Here is a 25,565-nt window from a genome sequence, read left to right as displayed (position 1 = left end):
AAATATTCTAGTTGCAAGATAAATATCCGCTACTCTATAAATAACTTTGAAAAACCGCTCATTTTTTATCATTGTATTGTGTATCAAAACAGGATATTATTGAGGAAATGTGTGTGCAATCTGCAAGCAAAGTCGCGGTCGTCATCTTATGCAATGCTATTGTGTAACTGGCGCAAAGTGAATCACAACATTACGCCACACTTACACCTCAACTATATTCTCATAACATACCACAAGTGTGGACAATTCATGTTACATACACTCAAAGAATTAAATTCACTTCCCGCTTAGAATCTACTTACAGAAACTGTGACATTTGTATTGACACATATTGTTATCTCTGTTTTTTTAAAGAAGATGTTAGGGATGGAAATACGTGTAAAGGCACGTCACTGAGAAACACACGAAATAACACGAATACACGAAACTCATATTAAGAGATTGGTTAGTAGGTATGTCGGTATGGCTATTTTTCTAATTGTATTGTGAGCGTTAAATTAATGATATTTAACCGAAATTACGTTAAACCTATTTAGTAAGACTATAATGCGAGAATTATAAACAGTGATTGAACAAATCATTTGAATATTGGAAAGAAAATATATTTCATTGTGTTGTTAAAAGGGCAACATATAAATTGAATAAAATATCGAATGTACCACATGTAACTTTTAAAGAATAAACAAAGGAAAAATAATTACTTTCTGGTGTAGCATTCTTCCGCGAGGGCGCGCGCGCTCTGCCGCGACACATGGAGAGCGAATCGAACTCCAATGAAGGCCAGGATCACCAACATAGTCCTTGATTTACACTTGGAGGCAAAAGTTTACGCAACGAACGCCAATCCACTTAATACACAATGTTGCAACTTTTTTTAGCGTCTATATCCAAACAATTTTCAAGTTTGTTCAATATTTTTATACTGTTTTTATGGCTTCTATATGACAGAAAAGGCCACAAACGATTCGAAAGCTCGACCTTTGGAAACTTTGCAAGGATAAGGTAACAAAAATAGATTTACAAGAAATAATCTATATAGTCTATATATTCTTGAATTAATGATTATCCGTAAACACGTTTTTCGTTTTTATAAAACTGCACAGGACTTTATTGAATGAAATTTTGGAGCTTTACAATCAATTCTGTATAATTAAAATATTTGTTTAATTTTTGACAGCTAATCCCGGTTTGTAACGCAACTGAAATCTGAACTCGGAAGTAAGGAAGCGGCGGAAGTATAGAGTACGATAGCGAAAGTGCGCGCGACGTCGACGGGTTACGGTTTGAGACTGCCGATTGCAGTCTACCAGACCAAGCTTCACGCGGACGCCTCTACGGTGCATTCCGCTCACGTAATTTGAACCAAGGCAATAATTTTTAATTTTAAATTTTTGCATAAAATCGGAAAATATAACATTAATATTAAACTTGTTTCAAAAATATATTTTAGTAACTCCTAGCTCGTTTTTGTAAGTGTAGCCAAGCGTATCGCAAGGTTATTTAAATGTAGACTTTTAAAGTTTAATCATTAAAATGTTTTGTTATCAACAAGGTTGTATTCGAGATGAAATAATTTTCAATTGTGGGCTACGGGAGTCCGCTGAAGGAGTCTTTGGCGACCCTTGACTTGCCAAAAATCTTTAGATAAGTAAGCCATGAAGGCATCAGACCATTTTAATTCTTTCTATAAATAAAATAAATTAAAAGTATTAACCAAAAACTCTATAAAATTTAGAGATCAGGGATCGTAACCTATTTCAAGCATCGCATTGATAAAATAGTCTTAAGTTAAAATATGAAAATAGCAGAATAATAACATCATATTACAAAAGCAAAATTTGAATAACTTGAAGCGATTTGAAGCACACCGGGTCATGGTTCAAGAGTTTAGAGGATTGCTGGTATAGATTAATGTCATTAAAGTTTTCGCAATGTGAAGAACCGTTATTACTTTTGATTTATATACAGAATTAGATAGACATATTGACTGCCTATACACATTCACAATAACAGAAAAGTTGCATATAATCTTTTATACATGACAATATAACATCAACTTTTTAAATGATACCTATCAAGAGAGCAGAAATTTGTTCTCTCTTTAAAAGTACAAAATCATTGCCATAAGGTCCTTTGCTTGAGCTTGAAAAATTAAGAGCAATTTAGAGGTGATAGACAAATGCTAAATATTCATTAAACAGATATGACATTTTACTAATACCAAAATATTCATCGCCAATAACGGTAGTGACTTGAGCCCTTCGTACACAAGGAAACATTAATCTTAGAAACTAACATTGTATATTTGCGTCGCGTTGCTCGTACACACAAAACTGAATCATCAACGTGTATATTTTATTCAGTACAGTGACTATGGTTCACCCAAACAGGTAGCAAGCGACTGCTTTGGTGACATAAGAAAAATGTCGTCGACGCGCGCATATGGACAAATCTCTATGATACGTAATTCGTCATTGCGTAAGTCGCTTCGCGACTGAAATCTCCAGATTATGAAGATTAACGTAGCCTTGTGTACGAAGGACCTTACAGTAATAAACAATAGCAATGTAATAGTTTGCGTGTCGAAAAGCTATCACAACAAGAAGACATAAAATAAAATTTTCACGGGCTATTTAAAGTTTTTGATGAAACATCGTGTTTTGACGCGTCATCGTGACTGACATGTTCTATTTGATGATGTTAAATTTCACACTTTCGCGTGAGTTTCCACTGCAAAAAAATGTATAAAAACAGATTGTTGTCACAGATTGTGAAAATTTGTTTTTGTTTTCAGTTAAACATCATCTGACTTAGAACGATTGTGAAAATATTATTTTAAAGTTGAAAAAATGCACATTATCTAGTCAATATGGATGTTTGTTTCAGTGAAAATGTGCCATAAAAATACAACGAATCGTTTAAAAATATTGTCTGTTTATCAATGACACGGCCAGTCGAATTTATCAGTTTGCGAGAGTAATTCTCGAGGTCCGGCTGAAAGTCACATTGCGCAAAACAACTCTTGCAAAACTCTTCATTGTACTTTTAGTTATTAACATTTTCAGTTGAAGGTTAAGCCAAAATACTTGGAAATTAACATAAATATTATTTGTTCATATTTTAAACGTTGCCAAATAATACAAAAAATATTTCAGAAACATAATCCAATGATTTTTTTCATTAGTGCACTATCTATAGTACACAATGAGATGTCACAAAATTCGGTACAGCCATAATTTATAACGTTGCCTTGGACATACTAGGTGTTTACCGTTAAGCCGATGAGCATACCGATCAAAATATTTGTCATACTAAGATGATCTATGAAACAATAACAGTTGTTTAACATTAAGTAAATACAACGTAACTAGAAGTTGGTATTGATACACTCGACTTTTTTGAAACAAACAAAATAATATTTCGAGATCAGAAAAACATGATACTTTTTAAAATATAGGTATATATGTCGTGAATGAGAAATGTATTAAGAGTTATAATAGCGCAAAAAATATTTTACAAATTCCCAGTAAGAGATCGGTATTTTCTTTTCATTTAAATTGAATAGTGAGAAAAAAATAGAATGAAAACACAATCTACAACGTACAATGTACAATACATATAACGTGAGAACCAGATTTATGTCTCTTATAATTGTTACGAATTTTCTTTCATCATATACTGTCTTAAAACGTATAGAGTAAACTAACAGTAAACTTATTTTTAAATTTACAGCCCTATGATGCAATTAAACATGAAAAAATTAAAATATTATCGAAACTTGTAAACACTACAAAAACAATGGAGTGAAAGTAAATTGATTATCGTCAAAGTCGACCGAAATTATGCTACAGTATAGCTCCATTTGTATAAATCAAACCGATAAGCTTTTTCAATCAATTAAAGAAGCGGACGGCATTTATGTTTGTGCTTTTAATAGTGTAAGCAAACAAGCGAAGAAATCAGATTCATCGAGAACTATCTCTTTTATAACTAGCTGTGGTCCGCCACTCCGTCCGCGCGCGATTTAAAAAAAACGTCATACGTCCCCTTATGTGTTCTTCCAGACTATGTACATGTGTGCCAAATTTCAGCAAGATCCGTTGGGCCGATCCCGAGATACCTTCAAATAAACATCCATCCATCCATTCGCATTTACAATATTAGTAAGATAATTAGATTGCCTACCTTCTTTCCCCTAGTGCCAACAGTTGAGACAGATTAATAAATATGGGACAGGATTAATGCGTAAGTATGAAATAGTAACCTTACAGCTTTTGTAAGCTGAACGGATTCTATTATTTTATTTTAAATTTGATATCATATTTTAAAGTAAAAATGAGAGAATGTCGTGGATGAAAGTACGATAAAATGTTTATTGCACAAAATAAAACCACAGGCACAATTTTGAGGCATACATTAAAACCAGATTGTGCGTTACAATGCAAATTTAAGGATTTTATTTTTTTACTTTCAACATTAACACGATATACGAGTATAAGTCTGAACCTTAAAAATGATAAAATTTAGTCAAATTGAATCTTAAAGGAACAACGGACTAAATTTGGAAATTCAAAGAACATAAGAAAACTATAAAAATGTACGAAAAAAGGAATGAAATTGCCAGTGCTCAAAAATAACATTTCAAAACATTTTACAAAGTGAAAATTCAATTAACTTTAAAAAAGTAAACAAACGATCTCAGATAGCAGTAAAAGATAAAAATACTGAAAAAGAGAGAGAGAAAATTCTACAATCTCGTATACTCCACATGTAGTCGCTAATTACCAAAATAATTAATCGAAACAACTTTCACTCTCCTTTTCATACTTTCCCTAGAATCGGGTCCGATTTTAATCGCGATTCATTTCAAAGTATCGAATTACACAGTCTAAAATGGAGCTAAAAATATAAAAATATTATCACCTCATAATTTTTAAGTCTCGGGCCACACAATATTCAAAGAAACAGGTACAGTTTCACAGAAAGTAAGCTATTTGAGCGCCTTAAAAGTGTCCGATTATCATCATCATCATCAGCTCACTATACGTCCCCACTGAGGGGCTCGGAGCCTACCCTAAGAATTAGGGGTGACTAGGCCATAGTCAACCACGCATGCCCAGTACGGCTTGGTTGACTTCACACATATCATTGAATTTCTTCTCAGATATGTGCAGGTTGCATCACGATGTTTTCCTTCAACGTAACCCACCCAACGTGTCTCCACTGCCGAATCGTGTGAATAGGATACTAAAGACATACTATAACAGACTAGATATTGTAACAAACCGTTCTTAACAATTTTAACTTTATAAAGTTGTAATTGTAAACAAATTAAAAACAGACTTATTTATATCATCAAAACACTAAAACTTTCCAAAATAAATTACATTATCAGACGGTAAAATCTTACTAATATTATAAATGCGAATGTTTAGATGGATGGATGGTTGGATGTTTATTAGAAGGTATCTCCACAACGACTGCATGGATCTCGCTGAAATTTAGCATAGTTGTAGATGTAGCCTGTTAGAACTCACAATTAAGCTGTCGCGGACGACAGCTGGTATTTAAATTAATTTCAATTCCATTTAAATTGACTATATATGTTGTCTGATGGTCATGCAAAAAATAACAAACATTTCTAAATATGTATATTTCAATACATATTTATACTAGAGTTTAAACAAATATAAAACTTATTTTGGGTCAAGGTACATTAATATTCATATAGCATACTACAACTCCAGTATAACCGGAACTACATTTAATTAAAAATTATTAACGTTCATTAGAATTTTATAAAAGTCGACAGACAACATGATATCTTTACGGCCCCGTAATACTTTCAAACTAGTTTTGATACGTGCGTTTAGTTTTGGAGAAGAAAAATGGCATTTTATTGCACGGTTTAAAATATTGATGGCTTAGATGGCCTCTAATGATAACGCAGTGTTTAATAATTTATAACTGACGGGAAATAAAACTTTTCATTTATAAGATTCAAGTAAGAAATTCAAACAAAACAAACGTTGTTTGTAAAATCTCATGATCGTTCAGTCAGTTCAATATTGTTGTTATTTTGTAAAAAATACCTGATGTTTATAAAGTATACTATAAAAGTTAACTATAAACCGGTAAAACAACATATTGTAATTCCACTCAACTCAATTCTAAGAATTATTTAGTTTAATGAGTAAAAGTTGACAACATCCTACAATACATCCATACACACATTGTCAAATTTTCTCATTGTATCTTCATACTGTAGCTGTAAAGTCTTGATTGACTGACAGTTAAAAAAAACTGCTTAAAGGCTTATTTAAAGGTTAATATAAAAAGCCTTTCTGGTTAAAATCAAAAAGCAATCGAACAACACAATAACTTCTTTATTCAACTCGACATATTAAATGGCAATAAAAAAAACTATTATTCTAAACTATAAAGATAGTTCAAATGGTCTATTAATACTCTACAGTTCATCTATAGAACAAATAACGTGTAATCGATATGAATAGAGCCTGACAAAATCAAATTATAGTGGAAGCATCGAATCATGTTGATAGATACAACCGTGGGATAGAACGTAATAATTATTAGCAATTTATATAACTGTCTATAGATAATTTCTTTTTTTTTTAATTAAATTGTTTAATGAACGCTACAATATATCAAAACCTTTATAATTTATTATTTCTTGCCAACATTTTAACTAACGACCATAAACAATATAGAGTTATATAGAGTAATACAAGTGTTTTAAGTAAACATGTGCAATTGTTTGTAAATTTCAGATTTTATTCATATACTTTTTCAATACTAGTTAATTATGTATTATTTATTATATTTATCTTGAAAAAAACTGTTATAATTATGCATCATAAAGGCCACTTAACCTTTCATCTGATCTTAATTAAATTCGGAATCTGGACGCACTCAAAACCACTAGTACCTATAAACAAACCAGAGTTCCATTTCACCTCGTAATTACAAATAAATTTATTGAAGTCTCTCAAAGCAAAACGGACCGATTCCGTTTTAATGAGACCTGATCAAGTGCGATATGAAGTTGAAGTGAACCAGATTCAACAAAATAATGAACCGAAAGCAACTTCGATAAGTAAATACATATAAAAACAATTAATTTACGATCCACTTAAAGTTATCGTATATTTCATTAAAAACATTATTCTTTTTATGTATCGTACAAGGTTAAAAAGAGAAACTCGTGATTTGCAAAAAAAAAAGTATTTTTTTTCTTTTATTGGTTTTTAAGATAAACATGTAATACGTATTCAAATATTAAGGTGCATCACGTTCCTTTTACTAACAGCCAGAGACACTTACCGTTGGTTTCTGAGACCAAAATCTCAGTATAAAATATCGTTATTTAAATAATATTATCTTTCATATAACAGAGATAACAATATGTTTTAAAGCGTGAATTTGGTCTTAGAAACCCACGATTAGACATATCCCCACAATATGTTTTGGTCCATTCATCACAACAAACACGATTGACTTTTTTAATGTACTTTTTTATGTAACAACGGAACATGATTCAACATAGCCTCTTGAACTTTTACCATCACAGCGCAGTACATGGCTAACGGGGACGAGTGACACTTACCTCGACACTACAAAGGTAAGGAATAAGGTCACTGGGAGGCCTGTTCCGAGGTACACGTAATTTACGCAACTCGTTACGTACTCTTACATAAATATCGCTTTTTGTACGTTTTTGAACTGACCGTGTATCGACTACTACGACTACAATGAGTTGATACTTGATATTCCTGTACACTTAGACACTTGATGTTACACAATGGAGTAATTAAGATACATTTTGTGTAAAAAATGACGAGCTGTTAACTTTATAGTAGTTAATCCATGATTTTTTTTTATTTTTGGAACACAAGTCTAACTGGATAGTAGTTTTTATGGTATTTTATATTATTGGCCTTGACAATAGGCTAAATCAAATTTGACTTTTTTTACTCGCAAAATGTACTTTGTCATGTTTCGTTTATTAAATAGTCTTTACATTTAAATGATTATAAACCGTTAAAACATCGCATAATGATGAAAACATCGTAATTTTTAAAGATAAATAAATGTGATAAGCAAGTTAATATGAAAGAAAAATAAATTGTTTAATCGTGTCTCCTTTCCTCGAGTATCAAGAAACGTTAGATGAGTATATCTCTAGATAATAATTGTTATGTAAGATACTTTCACCAATCAACTCGCTTTATTTATACTATATCAATAGTACGCATTTGTATTCTTCATTGGCCGAAATAATTATCGAAATTAACACTTTTTTACAACTGGCAATATAGAACGCCATAAAAAAAAAGAGTTGTAAAAAGTTATATCACCTTTGACTTTTTTGCGCTTTGTTCGGATATTTTAAAACCCCTTTTGTAAAAGTTTAATTGGTTAGAAAGTTATGTTTACAAACAAAATAAAGGGCAGTGAATAACGCAAGCTATAATAAAATTTACACATACGCTAAATACCAAGTTACCTAACACGGCTTTCGACTTACGATATTCAATAATCTAAATAAGTTGTCGGTTACTTTTATGATAAACTATTTTATTTGTCGGTAACGTACTCTTCAAATTTAAATGTTGATTATAATAATAATAAATAATCCGTCACGGGTTATTTATTATTTAACATAAAATAAAAAAAAACATTATATGTGTCATGTCCAGCTTTTTAATTTCGAAAATAAAATATTATTTTCATCATAATTTTGTCTATAGCCTAAGGGAATTTACATTAGATAGGTTACATTACATTAGGTTTAGTAAAGATTAAAAGGTCGTAGGATTGAAAGGTCAAAATAAACCGGTTGAAGCGTTCACGCTAATTAAGAATATAAGTGGGTATTATATCTCTAAATGATAGGATGAAAGTTTTCAATAAATTTCGTTAAATGATTGGGCCAATAACAAATTATTTAAGATAAGAGCTATGATTAGCAAAAATAATCGTAGTTGCATTTTTTGACTCTTTTTATATATAAAACTAGCTTTTACCCGCGACTCCGTCCGCGCGGAATAAAAAAAAAATAGAAAACGGGGTAAAAATTATCCTATGTCCTTTTCCTGGTCCTAAGCTACCTGCCCACCAATTTTCAGTCAAATCGATTCAGCCGTTCTTGAGTTATAAATGGTGTAACTAACACAACTTTCTTTTATATATATAGATTCTCGTGTCACAATGTTCGTTCCCGTACTCCTCCGAAACGGCTTGACCGATTCTCATGAAATTTTGTGAGCATATTGAGTAGGTCTGAGAATCGGCCAACATCTATTTTTCATACCCCTATTAAGTTTTTTTTTAACAGCGCGCAGACGGAGTCGCGGGCGACAGCTAGTAATAATAAAAAATCTTATGAAAATTGACATTATTTTTATCTCTTGAGACAAAACAAAGTGATCTCGTGAAAATTGGTATAAGAAAAGATGTTTTACCAGAAATATATTGGAATTTACAAGTTAAAGCGTAAATTGTAGTTTTTCAATGATTTTTGAGTTATTAATCTTAAAATCTGGTATAAGCCTACAATTATTATTTCAAACATGTACTCGTAACTTTCTTCTGCTTTAAAACGGTTAACTATATGAAGTTATTATTTTCGTATGCAAATTCGACCTCTATTCGGGGGCGACTAGTTTTGTATTTGTGGGACACAAGATAGTTAAAATTCCAAATCAATATCTACGAAGGAATGAAATTTATCATTATATTTTAGCTATAAATCACAGCTCGTATTATGACAAAAAAATATTTAAGGCTATACACGTGTCTTTTATCAAGTGCATAAAGACTAGGTAAGAGATGAATTGTTTATATTATTCTTGCGAAAAAGCTTTGCCGATGTTTTCATGACGTCACGTTTTAATTAAAGGCACTGAGCAAATGAGCGTGGGTCATCGAGTCATCGCCAAACGGCTAATAGTGCGTTCTCGCATATATTTTTGAACTACATAGTTCGATAATAAGGTTAAGGCGTATTCCAACTACATTTTTCATTGCGTGAAGAATAAAACTGTTGAAAAAAGGGCAAAACAAGCATGCCATGTCTAAAGTTGAAATTATCCTCATTACCTTAATATCAGGGAATTATTAAATGTCGTACATTCAAATTACTTTTCTCACAATTTCCTATAATCATACTATTACTCGTAGCCCACTTTCATTTCATAGGCATAGTGAGATAAGTTATACGGCCTTACGCAATACGTAACATTTAATTTCACATTACGGACACGTTATGACGATGTACATTTTGTTGTCTGATCTTACCGTGAGTTTCCACTGTATAAACACTTGTATAAAAACATATTGTCATCCTTCTTAATGTCTTTGGAAGAACGAAGACACTTTTTTTATATGAAAAGGTGGCAAACGAGAAAACGGTCACCTGAATTCGCCGAAATAGCGAGGGGACCGAGCGACCGGGAGGCATACGCAAATGCAGATGCATTGCCTACCTTTAATCAACAGAGAAGGGGGTCGCACAGAAAGAGGACATTTCCCCTTCCTATGCGTCCCCTCTTCCACCAAATCCACTTCCCCTTCACATCCTTTCTTAATAAGGAAAGATTAGGAAGGGGAAGACAAGTCGACAAGTTTAATACAAGTTTCGGTGTGGATAAATAACACGTATTTAATACTTGTCGACTAAAACTCGTTGCTACGGAAATTATCAAGGGAAAGTGAAACTTGCATGGTTATTTTCCAATTATTTCGAGGCTAGATGCGTTTAGTAATAAGTTCTTTATAGCTTATAAAGACTTACTTAAATAAGCGTTTCGTGTTAAAAAAAACTTGAGAGGTGTCAAGGGACACCCGGATGGAACGAAGTTCCTTTCAATTAATTAGTGAAGGAACCAATGATTATTCTATGAATAAAAAACTTAAGTCTTCACAAGAAGTACATTTTATTTCTATGAATTTTCGTTATATATTGTCACGTCGTTGCCATGGTGAAGTAGCGCTCATTCGTCGTTAACATACTTACTATAGCAAAAAGTGTCGTGACAACTTTTCGTAAGAATTTTTTCCGTCTAGCCCCCTTTCACAACGCGCGATAAGGAACTTCGTTCCAAAAAAAGCATATATCTTTAAGTAAATCGAGAATAATCGAGATAGCTAAATGTCTGAACAGTTGCAGAAAAATGAATAATACATTATTGCTAATACATTGAAAAAAATTACAATAGTTATTTTCACCAAAGACAATTTCGAAATGTCAAAGTAATACTTACCTGTCAGCGCGGCGGCCATATTGTGTAGCTGTCACTTGTCACCTGTCATCTGTCAAAGTGACTTACCTGTGTCAATCCGAGGCGGTAGCTGGTGACGTCGAGGTCCAGCGCTAGCAGCATATCGTCGACGATCTGCCTGTCTGATAGCGCCGCGGTCTGCTGACCGTTCTCTTGGGTTTCACTCTCTGATGTGGCCAGGAGACGATATCTTAAGACAGAAAAGATCGGGCTAATGATAGAGGATATGGCCAGAAATTTAATTAGTAGATTTGAAATATCTGCTTATATATTTAAAAAGAAAGAGTTTTGGTCAGGTTATTCATTGTTGATGAGTTTATTTTAGCTTGAAGAAATGAAATAGTCCAGTCCGCTTACCTTCTTGCGAATTCTGAAAGCGGCATGTGTTCGGGGAATCCTTGTTTGTAGAGTCTGGCCGCGTCGAGTAGTTGAAAGCCACGGAACTATAAAATTAATTTAAAAATAGTTACTCCAGAATTAAAAAAAAAACATTTTAAAAACAATGAGTTATAAATGGAAACCAAAAACTATGTACGTTTAATTGTCGAACGCAAAAATGGCAACTCCAACTACAACGTCATCTTACTCAAGACTAATAAACAAATAATTGTTACCTGTGAGCGTAGTAACGGCACATTAACATCATCGTTAGTATCAGTGGGCTGGTTGGTGAGCAAACAGCACACGAACTGCACACCGCCAGCACCACAGCGACGTAATGTGTCCACTACACCATCGGCTACGAACTTTGCTTGCAGTGCTGTCGAGCGACGCTTCATACCTGCTGTACCTGTTATATAACCATCAAATATTTAAAGAATATAATCAAATTTGTCCAAAGAATCACAATACACAATTTTTTATTCCATCATCCCAATAGATTCTGTAATAATACAATTTTGAAGCAAGTTTCCTGTTCGACAACAATCATTATTATTGATATTTTGTCAAGTTAAAGCCAAGCAATATATGAACTGATGAGAGGCGCTGCTATCGCGATTAGTTCTGTAAGAAACCTAGACATAGAAAAATACATAAGAGAAAAAATGACACAACTACAGTACAAAGATGATCTAGTGAAAATTTTTGACGTTGAAAGGGGGGGGGGCTAGTAATTTGTCCTAATTTGACTTACGTTCCGCGTTTCGTCTGATGAGTGTGGTGCCGGAGGCCTAATTTTAGTCCTCTTTCCCTTTCCACCCTTTTCTTATAAGGAAAGGATGAGAAGGGGATGTGGATTTGATGGAGGAGGAGATGCATAGGAAGGTTAAATATTCCCTTTTTGTGCATCTCCTCCTTCGTCGATTGGGGGTAGGCAACGCATTTTCAATTGCGAATGTCTATGGGCAGCGGTTGCTTCGCCATTTCGGCGAATTCATGTGGCCGCTTGCTCGTTTGCCACCTTGTGTTATAAAAAAATAACGTCCAACGGTTCAGATAGCCTTGAGTGACTCTATCAAGACAGTGCATTGGTTAATTAATATTCAAATTCTCACCAGAAGTAAGCGTGCGTCGTATAGAGGAGGCGCGACGTAGAGTGGAGGCGTCACCCACTGCGGCTGACCACGCCCCCACACCGCACGCGCCACGAGACCACGACGATAGACGACCTATATCCTCACTGCGGACAATGTTACCATGTTCAACACACATTTACAATATTAATTAAGCACTAAATAAAATAACTTTGAACTTCAGAAATTAATTGAAATTTAAATTAAATTAAAGGAAAATAGTTTGAGGGAATCAAGAATTTATGATATTTGGTGACATAGATCAGAATATATAAATGTAAAAATATTGGAATTCACATATACTTTTGACTTTCCTGCAGGAGTGTATGAGCTTTCTTCGTAACTGGATTCTCTCGGCTGGCTTTCACCCATCCGGTTACATCGTATAGCACGGGATTAGTGCCCTATAAAAAAAAAAAAACGATTTCTTTCAAAGCTGACACTTATGGGAGGGTTCCAGAAAAAATGAAAACAGTATAAAATCAAAAAAACAATAGTAATAAATACAGCCTATGTTACTCAGTGATAGTATACCTTACTAATGAAAGTAGAATTTTTGAAATGGGTCCAGTAGTTTTTGAGTTTATTCGTCACATATAAAACTACAAATCTTTCCACTTCATAAGTGTAGATAAAGAAAGAACCTGACTTCATCTTCTGTAACTGTACTGTACTGTACTAAGCCTAGATAAGTATGTGAAATTAGTCAGGTAGTAAATATTTACCTGTAAATGTTGTAATAAAAACTGTCTAGCATGAGGAGCCTTCTTAATGAGATAGTGCGTATGATGAGGAGGTCCGTAGTGTGTCAGCGCACGCTCCAGGAAGGAGTCATCTGACGAGCCGGGGTACATCGATTCCTCATCTAAAAGCCTGCACAAATAATATAAATTTTAGTGGGATTTTTTACTATAAAAAACCTGCATTAGTATATGTTAGTATAAATTAAAATGACGGTTAAAGAATAAAGAAACCGGAATTGATAATCTTGGCAATAATTTGCTAACTCGTAACTTTCTAATCGTCACACACAGATTTGTCATATTAAAACTACCCTAAGGGTAGTCCTTATTGAATAATTAGCGAATGTGAGTATGTTAGTAAAGTATTCTGGATAGCTTTAACTTTACCATAACAATCCCCGTCTATCGCAATCTCTCAGATCAGCTTGTGAACTGCGCACAATAGAGTTCTGCGGTGACTTGTCCAATAACTCCACCATCGGTCCGGGATTTACTGTCTCCGATAACCAATCTGAAGCAATAACAAAATTATTAATATTTAATTTGTGATTTATTTCTGCATCTGAAATGGAATATTGTAGGTAGGCAAAACAAATTCTTATGGAATTAATTAACGTTAATTAAAAAAAAAATCAAAAACCGCAATTTAATTGGATCTGTTCGAAGGTCAAAAGCTAATACATTAGTGATTTCACTTTTTAACTATTATATAGCTTTTATTTCACGACACGAACAATCCAATCCAGTAACAATAATGAAGTAACAGCTAAAGCCGAGGCCCCTGAGGGAGATTTCGAGGCCAGTTACTCTTAAATGAGGTTTAGGCTCAGTGTCATCTGCGCCCGGCCACCTCAAGCCCGGTGAAACTTTAAATGCCTCTTCAAGGCAAACAATAAGTACTCAGTCACAAAAAAAAGACACGGACAATTATTTGACAACATACCTTCTTCAGAGCCATCGTCTAGAGTGATACCCTCCTGTGCGTATCTCTCTCTTGGTGCAACAAGCATGGCGTCATGGAATACCGCTTGTAAGCGTTCCTGTAAATTTAATAAACACGTTTAAATTTCATAAAAAAAATTGACGTCTTATTCGAGTATATATTGCGGTTATGTAATCACTAACTTTAAAAAAACTTAGTAAGTAGCTTATGTTTCCAGACCGTAATCTATATATACCAAATTTCATCCATGAAGACATTCTGGAGAAAGCTTCTAACAAACATTTATCTATCAAAACATTCGTATTTATAATATTACTAGCTTTTACCCGCGACTCCGTCCGCGCGGAATAAAAAATAAATAGAAAACGGGGTAAAAATTATCCTATGTCCGTTTCCTGGTTCTAAGCTACCTGCCCACCAATTTTCAGTCAAATCGATTCAGCCGTTCTTGAGTTATAAATAGTTTAACTAACACGACTTTCTTTTGTATATATAGATTATAGTAAGATATATTTAGTTTCGAAAGCCAAAATCCTTGTATGAAACACACCATCATCCCTCTATTATTATGACTTTAAGGTCTCAGAAACCAACAATAAGACAGTCATTTATTTAAGGCTTGTTACCAAGATTTTCAAACACATTAATTTATTGTAACCCAGAACTCTAGGAAAACCAAGTCTCTAGATAAATTCTTACTAAACAACATAAATGGTCCTAAAAAAAAGTAATTCTGAAATTCTCGTATAGAGTACTTCAATTACCGTCTTTCATGGTTACTATATGATTAATTTTAATTATAAATATAAAAACTAAATGTAATAATGACCTGTAAATAATTAGACAGCAGTTTGGAGAGAGGCGCCCCGTTCTGTTGTCCTGCACACATCGGGTTGTCTGCACCGGGTGTGTCTAGCAGCAAGATGGACGCTGACGTCCTCGCAGATGTCGACAGACTCCTAAAAATAAACATTAATATACTGTAAAAAAAAGGAATTTAACTTATTTTTGTATCTTTACTTAGACTAGACTTTAGATTTTTAACACTGCTGTTGTTAGACTCTGTAGTTTAGCTAGAAATATTGTGACCAAAGCACTAACACGCTTATATCAGAACGGAAAAACAAGTCCTTACGATTGTACTCTAGTCATATTAAGAACTAGCTGTCACCTGCGACTCCGTCTACCAAATTTTAGCAAGATCCCCTGAGCTGTTAAAATATCTAATAACAAACAATCATCCATCCATCCATCCACGCATCGAAACATTCGCATTTATAATATTAGTAAAATATTTAACAAACCTGTTAACGAGAGCCGCAACGACGTTGAAAGTTTCATTGTACAAGCCAGTGACGAAGGCATCCAATGCTTCGGAGCCGGGGACCTCTCTATCGCTGGATGGTGAAGGAGTCCTAAAAAAAGGGAACAAAATCTACATTTACAGGAGTAAAACATATTGATATTTTTCCTGAAATGTACAGTCGAACCTGGATAAACGAGAGTCCAAGGGACAGTGATATTTTTCCCGCTTACGGAGGTTGTCCGTCGGGACTAGACAATAACTCACGGTTATCCAGTTCTCGCTTGCAGATTCAACTGTATTATATTGAAGTTATGTTGTAGTCTAACGGTAGTTAATATTATTCTGGCTTTTATAATGGCTTATAAGTTAAATTAATCATTTTTTGTTAAGACTTTGGATTAGAACAAGATATACCTAAGTGCGGTGGCGGTCTGCGGCGATGTGGGCGCGGGGGGAGCGAACACAGCTCGTGACAGCTCGTCCACAGCCACACCCAGCAAGCGCGCCGCGCGGCTCGCACACCCACTGCTGCCGAACTGGTACTTCAACCCGGAACCAGCATTCGCTGTACACAACACAACATTGTTTTATTATTATATAAACGCTTAACTAAATGTAGGAAAGTAATATTTCAGATAATTCCTTGAGATCAATCCGAAAACATATAATCCGATCATGTTTTTTGATCTTCAGAACGGGTAAATTTGAAACACATAGATCGTAAATGGTAACTAAGAACGACCACGGATAAGCTAAAATGGTTCGGAATCGATTGGTTTCTGGTAAAAAAATATAACAAACATTATTATTTATATGTAATTATTCCCACCAATCTTCAAAACCAAGGTTAAACTTACCTTTTGTAACCCCACACCATCCTAAATGACATATAGCAGCGAGTATCTTCCACACTACAGTCTGTTCGGGCTCTGTGACTGAGAGCGCTTGCAAGGCTTCCTTTAGTGCAGAGAACTCAGCGGGTGCTTCTGCCTTGTCTGTGCTGGTCAGGAATGGATTAGGAGCGTTCACCGGCGCTTGGTCGAGCAGCAACTCACGACGAAGACGACCGTCGCTGCCGTGGAATAACCTAGAATACACATGATAGGTTCAGTAGAGCGTCGGTGGCTCAGGGATTAAGCTCTTAACTGCAGTCTGTGTTACAGTCTGCAGGCAAATTCAAAGATACGTGTGAAGTTAAACAACCCGCACTGGGCCAGCGAGGTTGACTATGACCTAAACACCCCTAACTTGGGGTAGGCTCCGAGCCCCTCAGTGCAGGGCGTACAGTGAGCTGATAAATTTAATTCCAAGTTGAAAATGATAATTCTGTCTCAGGACGGTTTGTAAACGACTGAACAGATTTTGATAAGTGAGTTGTCATTCGATACGTATTCTAAAAAGGTTTTATAAAGACTTACGTGTGTAAAGCCCTTAGAGGCGACTGTCCAGGTCTAAAATCAGGCAGCAAGGTCTGCACTGACGCGGACACGAGCGCGCCGCCGCCGTCAAAGTCCAATGATGTCAACGAAACGAAGCGAGACGCGTGAGGATTTGAACTCGTTCTGCAAGAAAAAAATTGTTGAAGGTCAAAAAAATCATATTTTAACTCAAATGTTAAAGTTTCACATAAAAAAAACTTCCGCAACATTGTCAAAATAGACAAAGATTTTACTGAAAAAGTCTTTTATATAAAAAGTCGTATAATAATTAATTTCATAATTTACTTCTTAATATCTTACCGACTAGATCCGAATGCGTGAAGAACATCTAAAGCCGCACTCAACCTATCGGGCGTGAGCTTCGAGCCTTGTGCCGGATACGCACTTGCCAAGTACCATACACAGTGGCGCATGGCTGAAGTTTTCCCCGAACCAGACCTGAAAGTTAGAATTATTATATACATATAACATAACTACTGTCTAAAGTAGGTAAAATTTTAAAACAACATAGGATATGTTCTTAAATAGCCTGTGAAATTTTAGCTTACTAGGAAATTGCATTTTATTTGCGTTGGTTAAAGGTAGGGAACGCATCTGCAAATGCGGATGTCTACGAGTACCGGTCACTTCAGTATTTTTTATATTCAGGTGACCGCTGGCTTGTTTGCCAACTTATATTATAAAAAAGATATACCTTAAGCTGTGGCGTATCTTTTTTAATGTTATCGAAAAACTAAATTTCTCGATTAACAACTTACTTCATTTCTAACTATCAAATTCAATAGATTAAAATTATTCGTTTTCACAATTTTTCGTTGTATTTTATAATGAAAAATTGTATACAATAGATGTGACTGACACAATATTCTAGTATTGTACTCCAACAATACTTAAAGTATTGTTGAGTATTGTACATGTAAAACAAATGAAACGTCATTTATTCTTGTTCCAGTTTTCATTGGAGGCTGGTTGACGTCATAGGAAAAACAATATTCTACTAGCTATCCAGTTTAACGTTATATATCCTATATTTTTAACATATAACCAAGTCATGGTTTCGTAAATTCACAAAGCAAATGGCACATTTAGATGTTATTTTAATAAATATTTTTTTTTAATCAAAAATATCGAAAATGTGATTCAATTACAATCAGTTTATGTGTTTTATAGTTTGCCAAATTTATAAAAACCTGTATTTTTTATTAGCATTGAAACCTCTTAAATTACTTTCTTAAATATTGTCATCCGTCGGAACTGGTTTTGCATAATGAGTGTTGAATAACAATAGACAATAGAGCTAGTTGTGGAAACCTTGAACTTATGCAACCACGTAATAAACCAGTATACTAATGAATATTATATTAACTAACTTTTAATACAAAAAAGATATTAACTGTGCTTTATTATAAAACATGTTTCGTACCTAGATTTAACAATACACTTTTTACGAGCAAGTATCCGCAATTGCAGATACGTTGCCTACCTTTAATCGACAAATAAGGGGACGCACAGAAAGAGAATATTTCGCGTCCGCGTCTCCTCTTCTATGAAATTAACTTCCCCTTCACAATCTTAAATTTTAAGAAGAGGGTGAGAAAGGAAAGAGGAGTAATTTAGGCCTCCGACATGCACATCCATCTGAGGAATGCTTCCACTTCAACCCTGTCTTGTGTGATCGTAGTATTTCACCGGTCGACCCGCCCAAATCATGCAACACACATTATTGCTGGCGTCTATATTTATTGCAAACACCCTACACTCATTTATTACAACGAATTTAAAGATTACATTTTCTGTAACAATATTCTCTTGTTACAATGAATAATATAAATAGAGATGCCCTAAAAATAGCACATTCTTGATTTAAGATTATCGGCCATTGTTAAACATCAAAGGCAAGCGGCTCCTCTTTTAACTTATATTAATCCAACTACAGACAGAACATAATAATTTATTGACTCTTACTGTTTGACATTATTTTTATGTTTAAATGAAATTTATTTTGTGTCATGGATACAAAATAGAATTTAAAAAAACTCAACTATATTTCCTATTAGAATTTTACCCGCTATCTCAACATTTAAATGAAATTTAATTTCATGGTTAACAAATTAATATTCTTTAGCCTTATCGTTGGACTGAAAATAAAAAAGTAAATGCACGAAATGGTTGTAAGATAATAAAGTAAAGGACATCGTTATCAATTCAAGTGATACAAAATAAAGGTCTTCGAATGTCAAATTCAAAGAAAACTGTGACGAAGTTACCTTTAGAAACTAATATTATACCATCGAACATTTTCTGGTTTGCAACTACTTAGTCATCACGATCTGTCCGTATGCAAGTTAAGTAGGGACAGCGCACTAGGTTTCCGTCCCCCTGATAGGTCTAAGTAGTAATAATAATTATAATCGACTCTAGACTTTTGTAAAAACATGGCTTACCTTCCCAAAAATACGATAGCGCGATCTCGTCTTGAGGCCAGCATACATCGGTGCGCAGACTGGGCTGCCGCGAACACATGAGGAGGCATGTCATCTGCACGGCAGCCGCGGAACATGGCTGCCACCTAGATATAACAAGAAGTTATTAAATACTACTTTACTTGTAACTACTTAAGACTTAATTAAGAACTTACTATTCACATTCGCGTTTCTGCTACTTTGGAAAGGGGCTTATTTTCTTTTCTCATCTTGAAATATAACATTTTTATAGTCCGATAAAGAATATATTCAGTTAAAATTCAACTTTCTGGAATGTTTAGTTTCTACAGAAACATAAAAGGAATGTAACAACATGTTTATTGGAACATTCACTGCTGATTAAATATCTCCCTGAAGGGTCGCTACTCATATCATCCCTTCAACATATCTTAGTATTGGCGCATACATCCGTACACACATACCTTTTCCGTGTATATCGGTGCGGTCCGCCTCGGCGGTCCGAGTACCAGGAGCGCATGACCGGCGCGAGCGTGCGGCAGACCAGCTGCGTATCGCGAGCGCAGCACGTGCAACGCGCCGCATTCGTTCAGGCAACGCAGAGAAGCTATGTCTTCGCACCGCTCCAACTGAGGTGGGTTCGCCTGGAAATTACACATGGATATAATAAACTAAATTATCGAAATTGTTCAACATACATATTACGAATTAACTCACGGGAAAAAAAACAGATCCGGTGTACTAGTAAATCATAAAACGCTTGGTTAAAAAAACACGATTTCTTCAACATTACACGCAAAGGTGTTTCTCATATTTAAATTTTATCTTCGGCCGACTAATGTAACATATAGGGGAAAATGTAGCAATATGACCGGCAACACATCATTTGTAAGTAAATTTAACTTAGTAACCGGTCGAGTTGGACGAAATTACAAGAAATTATTACGTAAAGAGCATCTATCGATCTCAGTTTTTCGTAATCATTTGATTTATTGATACACGTTTCATCATGAGGTCATAGTTTAAAATCATAAATAGCTCTATTTAATTTATTTACGCCTGCACAATCTGTGTTACTTCGTCATATGCACATTTTAATAGTGGTAGACCCTAGCAACAACAACATCTGTTGCACGAATGGACTGGCAATACTACGACCGCAAAGAGACAGGCGAGAATTGGAATAATTCCGCATTTCGTCTGATGAGTGTGCATTCCAGAGGTCTTCCAAACCTTTTGTTTTAAGAAAAATTGATTTAATGGAGGAAGGGTAGTAACCCTTTTTTTTTTTTTTTTTTTTCCAAGGAGGAATGCTTAATGCATACTCCGTGCCTCGGGGAAGACACGCGAGTTATGTGAGATTCTCTCCCCGAATGGGAGCATACCCACTAAACCTCCTTGTTCCCTCATGGCCATAGTGTGGGGCGCCACGGGATCGCGTGAGCTTGCCACCGCGACGCCCCACAAGGGTAGTAACCCCACTCAACTTGTATTATCACTTAAGCAGTCGCCCTTAATAAACACTAAACGGCTCTCAGAGAGCCAGTTTGATATCTTGGTACTATGATACTATAACAAACCTTTTCTAAATCGTCTTCATCAACCATGAGAGTCTCGCCAGTATGCAGCACGCGGACCTTAGCTCGGCCCGCATCGCCATCACCCTCTCTCACCACGGCTGTGAAGCCGCCGCGGTGAGCCAGCCACATGTGACCTGCTTCCAGCCATTCCTTCTCGCACGCCAATTGTTCTTCCGACTTTGCCTGAAAACAAAACAATGTTAGATATCAAATCCAAATATCAAAGACTAATATTTGTAGAAAGTGTTTTGAAGCAAACGACACGACATTGTAGAATATTTTAATCATCCACTGAGATTGAATCTGTAATCGAAAGTGAATCACGACAGCAGTCCAATGGCGGATTCGAACCCACCTTCTGATTTTACCTAGTTCGTAGGTTCACTAGGGAAATCGAGAGACCAGAATGTAGATTCTGTAATTTTCTGACAAACTTAAAGTTTGCTACAAATTCTAGGTATTTTATATTAGCTATTATTAATGCTATTTTCTAAGGACTCATCGTACAATATCAAATTTCAGTACATATTACAATAAAAATAAACATACTTTATTTCCGTTTTAAATTAACACGAAGTTAAGCTAATGAAGTGCCAATCAAAACTGTTCGTGAAATGAGGGCAACGTGAACTTGTAAAGAATCTGGGTTGTGGTGATAATAGGATTGTCTTTACAAACTACTTATATTAACATAATTGAAGATCCTTAAGAAATGTAAAGACAAGACGTTAAATATTATATTCATATCATGTAACATGTCTTAAGAAATTAAACAAGTTATGAACATATACGATAAGACTTTGAACAAATTTTTTGACCAACGTTTAACTCTGTTTAAGCCTGAAGAAGGTGGCAAATGTGCGAGGAGCCACATCTATTATGTTAAAAGGTTACAATTGTGAACTAAATATTATTAACAATTAAAAGTATACCGTAATATGTGGCAAGATAAAAAAGAAGTGAATTTCAATGAAACCAAGCTAAATGATGCTTGACGCTGCCAACTTTCTATGCGTTCGTGCGTGTATACAGTGGTAATATGCTTCATTGCTAGCACATTAGCGGCAACCAGCGATTCATTTGCATAACTTTCGACATAACAATGTCTCGAACTTGACCTATTTTTAATTGTTTACCAGTTTGTCCAATATTTTAAAGTATAATTTTTAATTTTTTGACAATAGGCCAGTTTTTTATACATGCAAGAATAACTGGGGCATAATTCAATTGCAGTCATAACATTTTGAATCAAACAGTACTGATAGCTTGATTTAAATAAATGTTCAATTTATTACAATTTTTTCCTTCGTAGACTGTTAGGCACCAGACGGGCCAGTTATTTAATTATCACAATTACACTGACATAGTATAACATGCAACAGTCGGATGTGATCTTTGCGAATACAAATGAATACTGCATACATTACAGCACCTTGAAGTCACAGAAACGAGCACAATGTTAGAACAATGATAGTTTAGTTTGCGCGGCGCGTTTACTGGTACATATCAATAGATCGTTAGCAATTACTAAAGGCCCGACCACCTGCAAAACACAAGACGTGACTTATTCATGTAACCATCAATTGCCCCCGCAACGAATCGCAAAACAATGTTAACGCAATTTATATGAATTAATGAAGAAGCAAATTCACAGACATTTATCAAAAAGTCGAGTCCCCTTGAGATGCATACAATTCACATTTGTAGACTAGAAAGATTTTATTCGATTGTTTTAAATTTAGTATACTTCATGAGATCACATACACGTTGTGCCTCGATTACTACTCTCCCACATTCAAATACGTGTAAGATATAGGAAGTCACCTTAAATTTGTTTTCCTCATTACAACAACCTACATACTTGTGTAAGATATTCAATTATTAAATTATTACAAACAAAACCTTTGAATCTAAATGTAATTTTAAATAATGTAAGTGGGAGGTTACACATAAGGTCGAATTTTACTCCTCCTTATCAATTATTTTACGATCAATTTATTTCAGAGAAAAAAATTGTTTTCGATGAGTAAACTAAGTACTGGACTATTTTGAAGTTAGGAAATTAATAGAAAGCTGCTTTTGTACATCATCTTAAGATACATATATTTGTTTATACATGATTGAATTTCACGGGCTGGGCATAAAGTATTAATAAATCAAAAGTTATAAATTGATCGCTTCTATTGTATAAAAAGTAAGTAAAAGAGTAATGTAGCCAATGAGAAAAACAATGGAAAAGAGTAATAGGTTCTTCCGTTATTATGACTTTCAACAAATATCACTATCACAATATTCACCTAAATACAAAGATCAAGCTGTTTCATTATTCACAAAATCCTGCTATTATCTACGCAATATGTAATTTCTTAGTTCAACATTTACGATATAATTTAATAATAGTAAAATTGCTATTGTCAGTCGTAAAATGAACTGTAGCAAGTTTACAACAAAATTACTGCATTGCAGTAGGTATTGCAGCTACACTGCAGGTTACTGCATATAAATGGCGAACTACTATAGTACCTAATCAGAGTACTCAAATTCGAATATTGTATACCGAATTAAGGGCACAAAGTACTGAGAACTTGAACTACTACAAGTGACAGAAGATATCATTGCTTGTAAATTTAATTCCAATACATAGCACGTAAAGGTATGTACTAAACTTGGATACTAAAATATAAGACATCATAAAGTTAAAAAGAGCCTGTAAATACATCATCACTCTCAATTCTTAAACTGAAAGCAATTTTACTGCATTTATAAATTACAAGTTAGACTTAAAATTATATTTAGCCCCCCGGAAACATCCATGCGGCCTGGTTGCCGAACGATCATCGATTAGGGTACGAACACACTTGTGCGTAATGTGAGTGCGCAGAGCGATGCGCGATAAACCACTCGAAAAACTTCAATTGCATAATGGTAAAGTTCAATGAACTTGAATTCGCCGAGATTTTTATAAATGTTATTTAAAGATTTAACCAATTTCGTATAACCGAGAAATTCGATTTCACAGCAGTACTGGAACCATTTTGTTGTGTCTCTTTTTTAAAAGAGAATGAGAGGGAGAGTTTACGCGAATTGTATCCAACGTTTTCTATTAATTCTGGAAAGGAAAAAAAAATAAAATAATAGTGTACATAATTAATTAATTATATAGGTATTATATAGGTTAATATGTCGACACCCTTACACCGTTAGAGTACACAGATAGACATTTACGGCTTCATTTTATTAGTTAGCAGGTGTCTCATAGACACGAGCGGTCGCGGTGACCTACTAAACACATTTGTTATGGCTTTATATAACATAAAAGTAACGCCATGAAGATCACGAAGAAACTATCTGTAGACAACATAAACAAGGTCACTTTTTACTATTGTTAAAGTTAAATATTTCACACATGAATGTGGCTTTACAAACCCCATATCACACGTAATACGTAAGCAGTTCCCTTTTCTTTCATTTATCTATTTTTACTTCCATATTTCCATCTATATAAATACTATCAAACAATTTACTTATTATAAATGCGAATGTTTGGATGTATGGATGGATGTTTGTTAGAAGGTATCTCCAGAACGCCTGCATGCATCTCGAAGAAATTTGGTAAAAATGTAGAAATGTTTGATTCACACATTTACTCGGAAATTTAGTAACAGTTGAACACATCTTATTGAAGTTTGGCACAGATATAGAACATAGTCTCATGTTACACATTTCATCCTTTTTTTATTTTATGCCGATAGAAAGCTAGTTTAAATATAAGTAAACTCGAGATTACTTTATAAGTGTGTAGGTACACTTCTTACGATTCTAGGACACATTTAGATTCATAGGTTAATTTTTAGTGGACAAATTGGAAATCGTCACTAACCTTAATGTGGGAATCGATTAGAAGATTAAATCGATGAAAAAACCCATGCTGAATAATCCAGAAACATGGTGCACTATCGACTTTCATGTTCAGCCTTAACCAGCTATAAGTAAGCGTTAATGAAGAACAACTTATGTGACAAGAGGAAATCGTTAACGATGAACACTGGTAGATAGCGGAGACCAGTTTTCATGTTTATATTTGAACGTTTTACATCCATTCGCGATCTAAACCAGTTAGTTCTTTAGCGCAAGAAAAATAGAGCATTACATTTCCATCTTCTAAAAATTTTAATTATACCATTTTTAAAAAGCTACATTCATTGGAAACTAGAGTTTACAAATATCTACAATCTACGAGAGACATTGGTCGTAATAGTTAAATAAACCTATCAATACAAAGTAATACTTTAGAGT

The 25,565-nt window shown here is 34.5% G+C and overlaps 1 protein-coding gene across 1 annotated transcript in view; it reads right to left on the bottom strand.

Annotated features, from left to right (window-relative positions):
* Positions 1-25,565, bottom strand: part of LOC106718799 (unconventional myosin-XVIIIa) — a 146,215-nt gene that overhangs the window by 58,887 nt on the left and 61,763 nt on the right. Inside the window, exons 5-21 of the mRNA XM_045683188.1 lie at positions 21,270-21,452; positions 20,154-20,333; positions 19,693-19,817; positions 17,549-17,686; positions 17,228-17,371; positions 16,667-16,896; positions 16,224-16,374; positions 15,808-15,918; positions 15,333-15,462; positions 14,504-14,600; positions 13,948-14,071; positions 13,543-13,690; positions 13,121-13,221; positions 12,800-12,924; positions 11,918-12,093; positions 11,661-11,746; positions 11,352-11,493 (exon numbers count right to left, since the gene is read on the bottom strand). Coding sequence (XP_045539144.1) covers positions 11,352-11,493; positions 11,661-11,746; positions 11,918-12,093; positions 12,800-12,924; positions 13,121-13,221; positions 13,543-13,690; positions 13,948-14,071; positions 14,504-14,600; positions 15,333-15,462; positions 15,808-15,918; positions 16,224-16,374; positions 16,667-16,896; positions 17,228-17,371; positions 17,549-17,686; positions 19,693-19,817; positions 20,154-20,333; positions 21,270-21,452 — 2,391 coding nt within the window. The remainder of the gene's footprint in view (positions 1-11,351; positions 11,494-11,660; positions 11,747-11,917; positions 12,094-12,799; positions 12,925-13,120; positions 13,222-13,542; positions 13,691-13,947; positions 14,072-14,503; positions 14,601-15,332; positions 15,463-15,807; positions 15,919-16,223; positions 16,375-16,666; positions 16,897-17,227; positions 17,372-17,548; positions 17,687-19,692; positions 19,818-20,153; positions 20,334-21,269; positions 21,453-25,565) is intronic.

Source organism: Papilio machaon, chromosome 21 (assembly GCF_912999745.1).
Source record: "Papilio machaon chromosome 21, ilPapMach1.1, whole genome shotgun sequence".
Taxonomy (NCBI): Eukaryota; Metazoa; Arthropoda; class Insecta; order Lepidoptera; family Papilionidae; genus Papilio; species Papilio machaon.
This window is presented reverse-complemented; position numbering and strand designations above follow the sequence as displayed.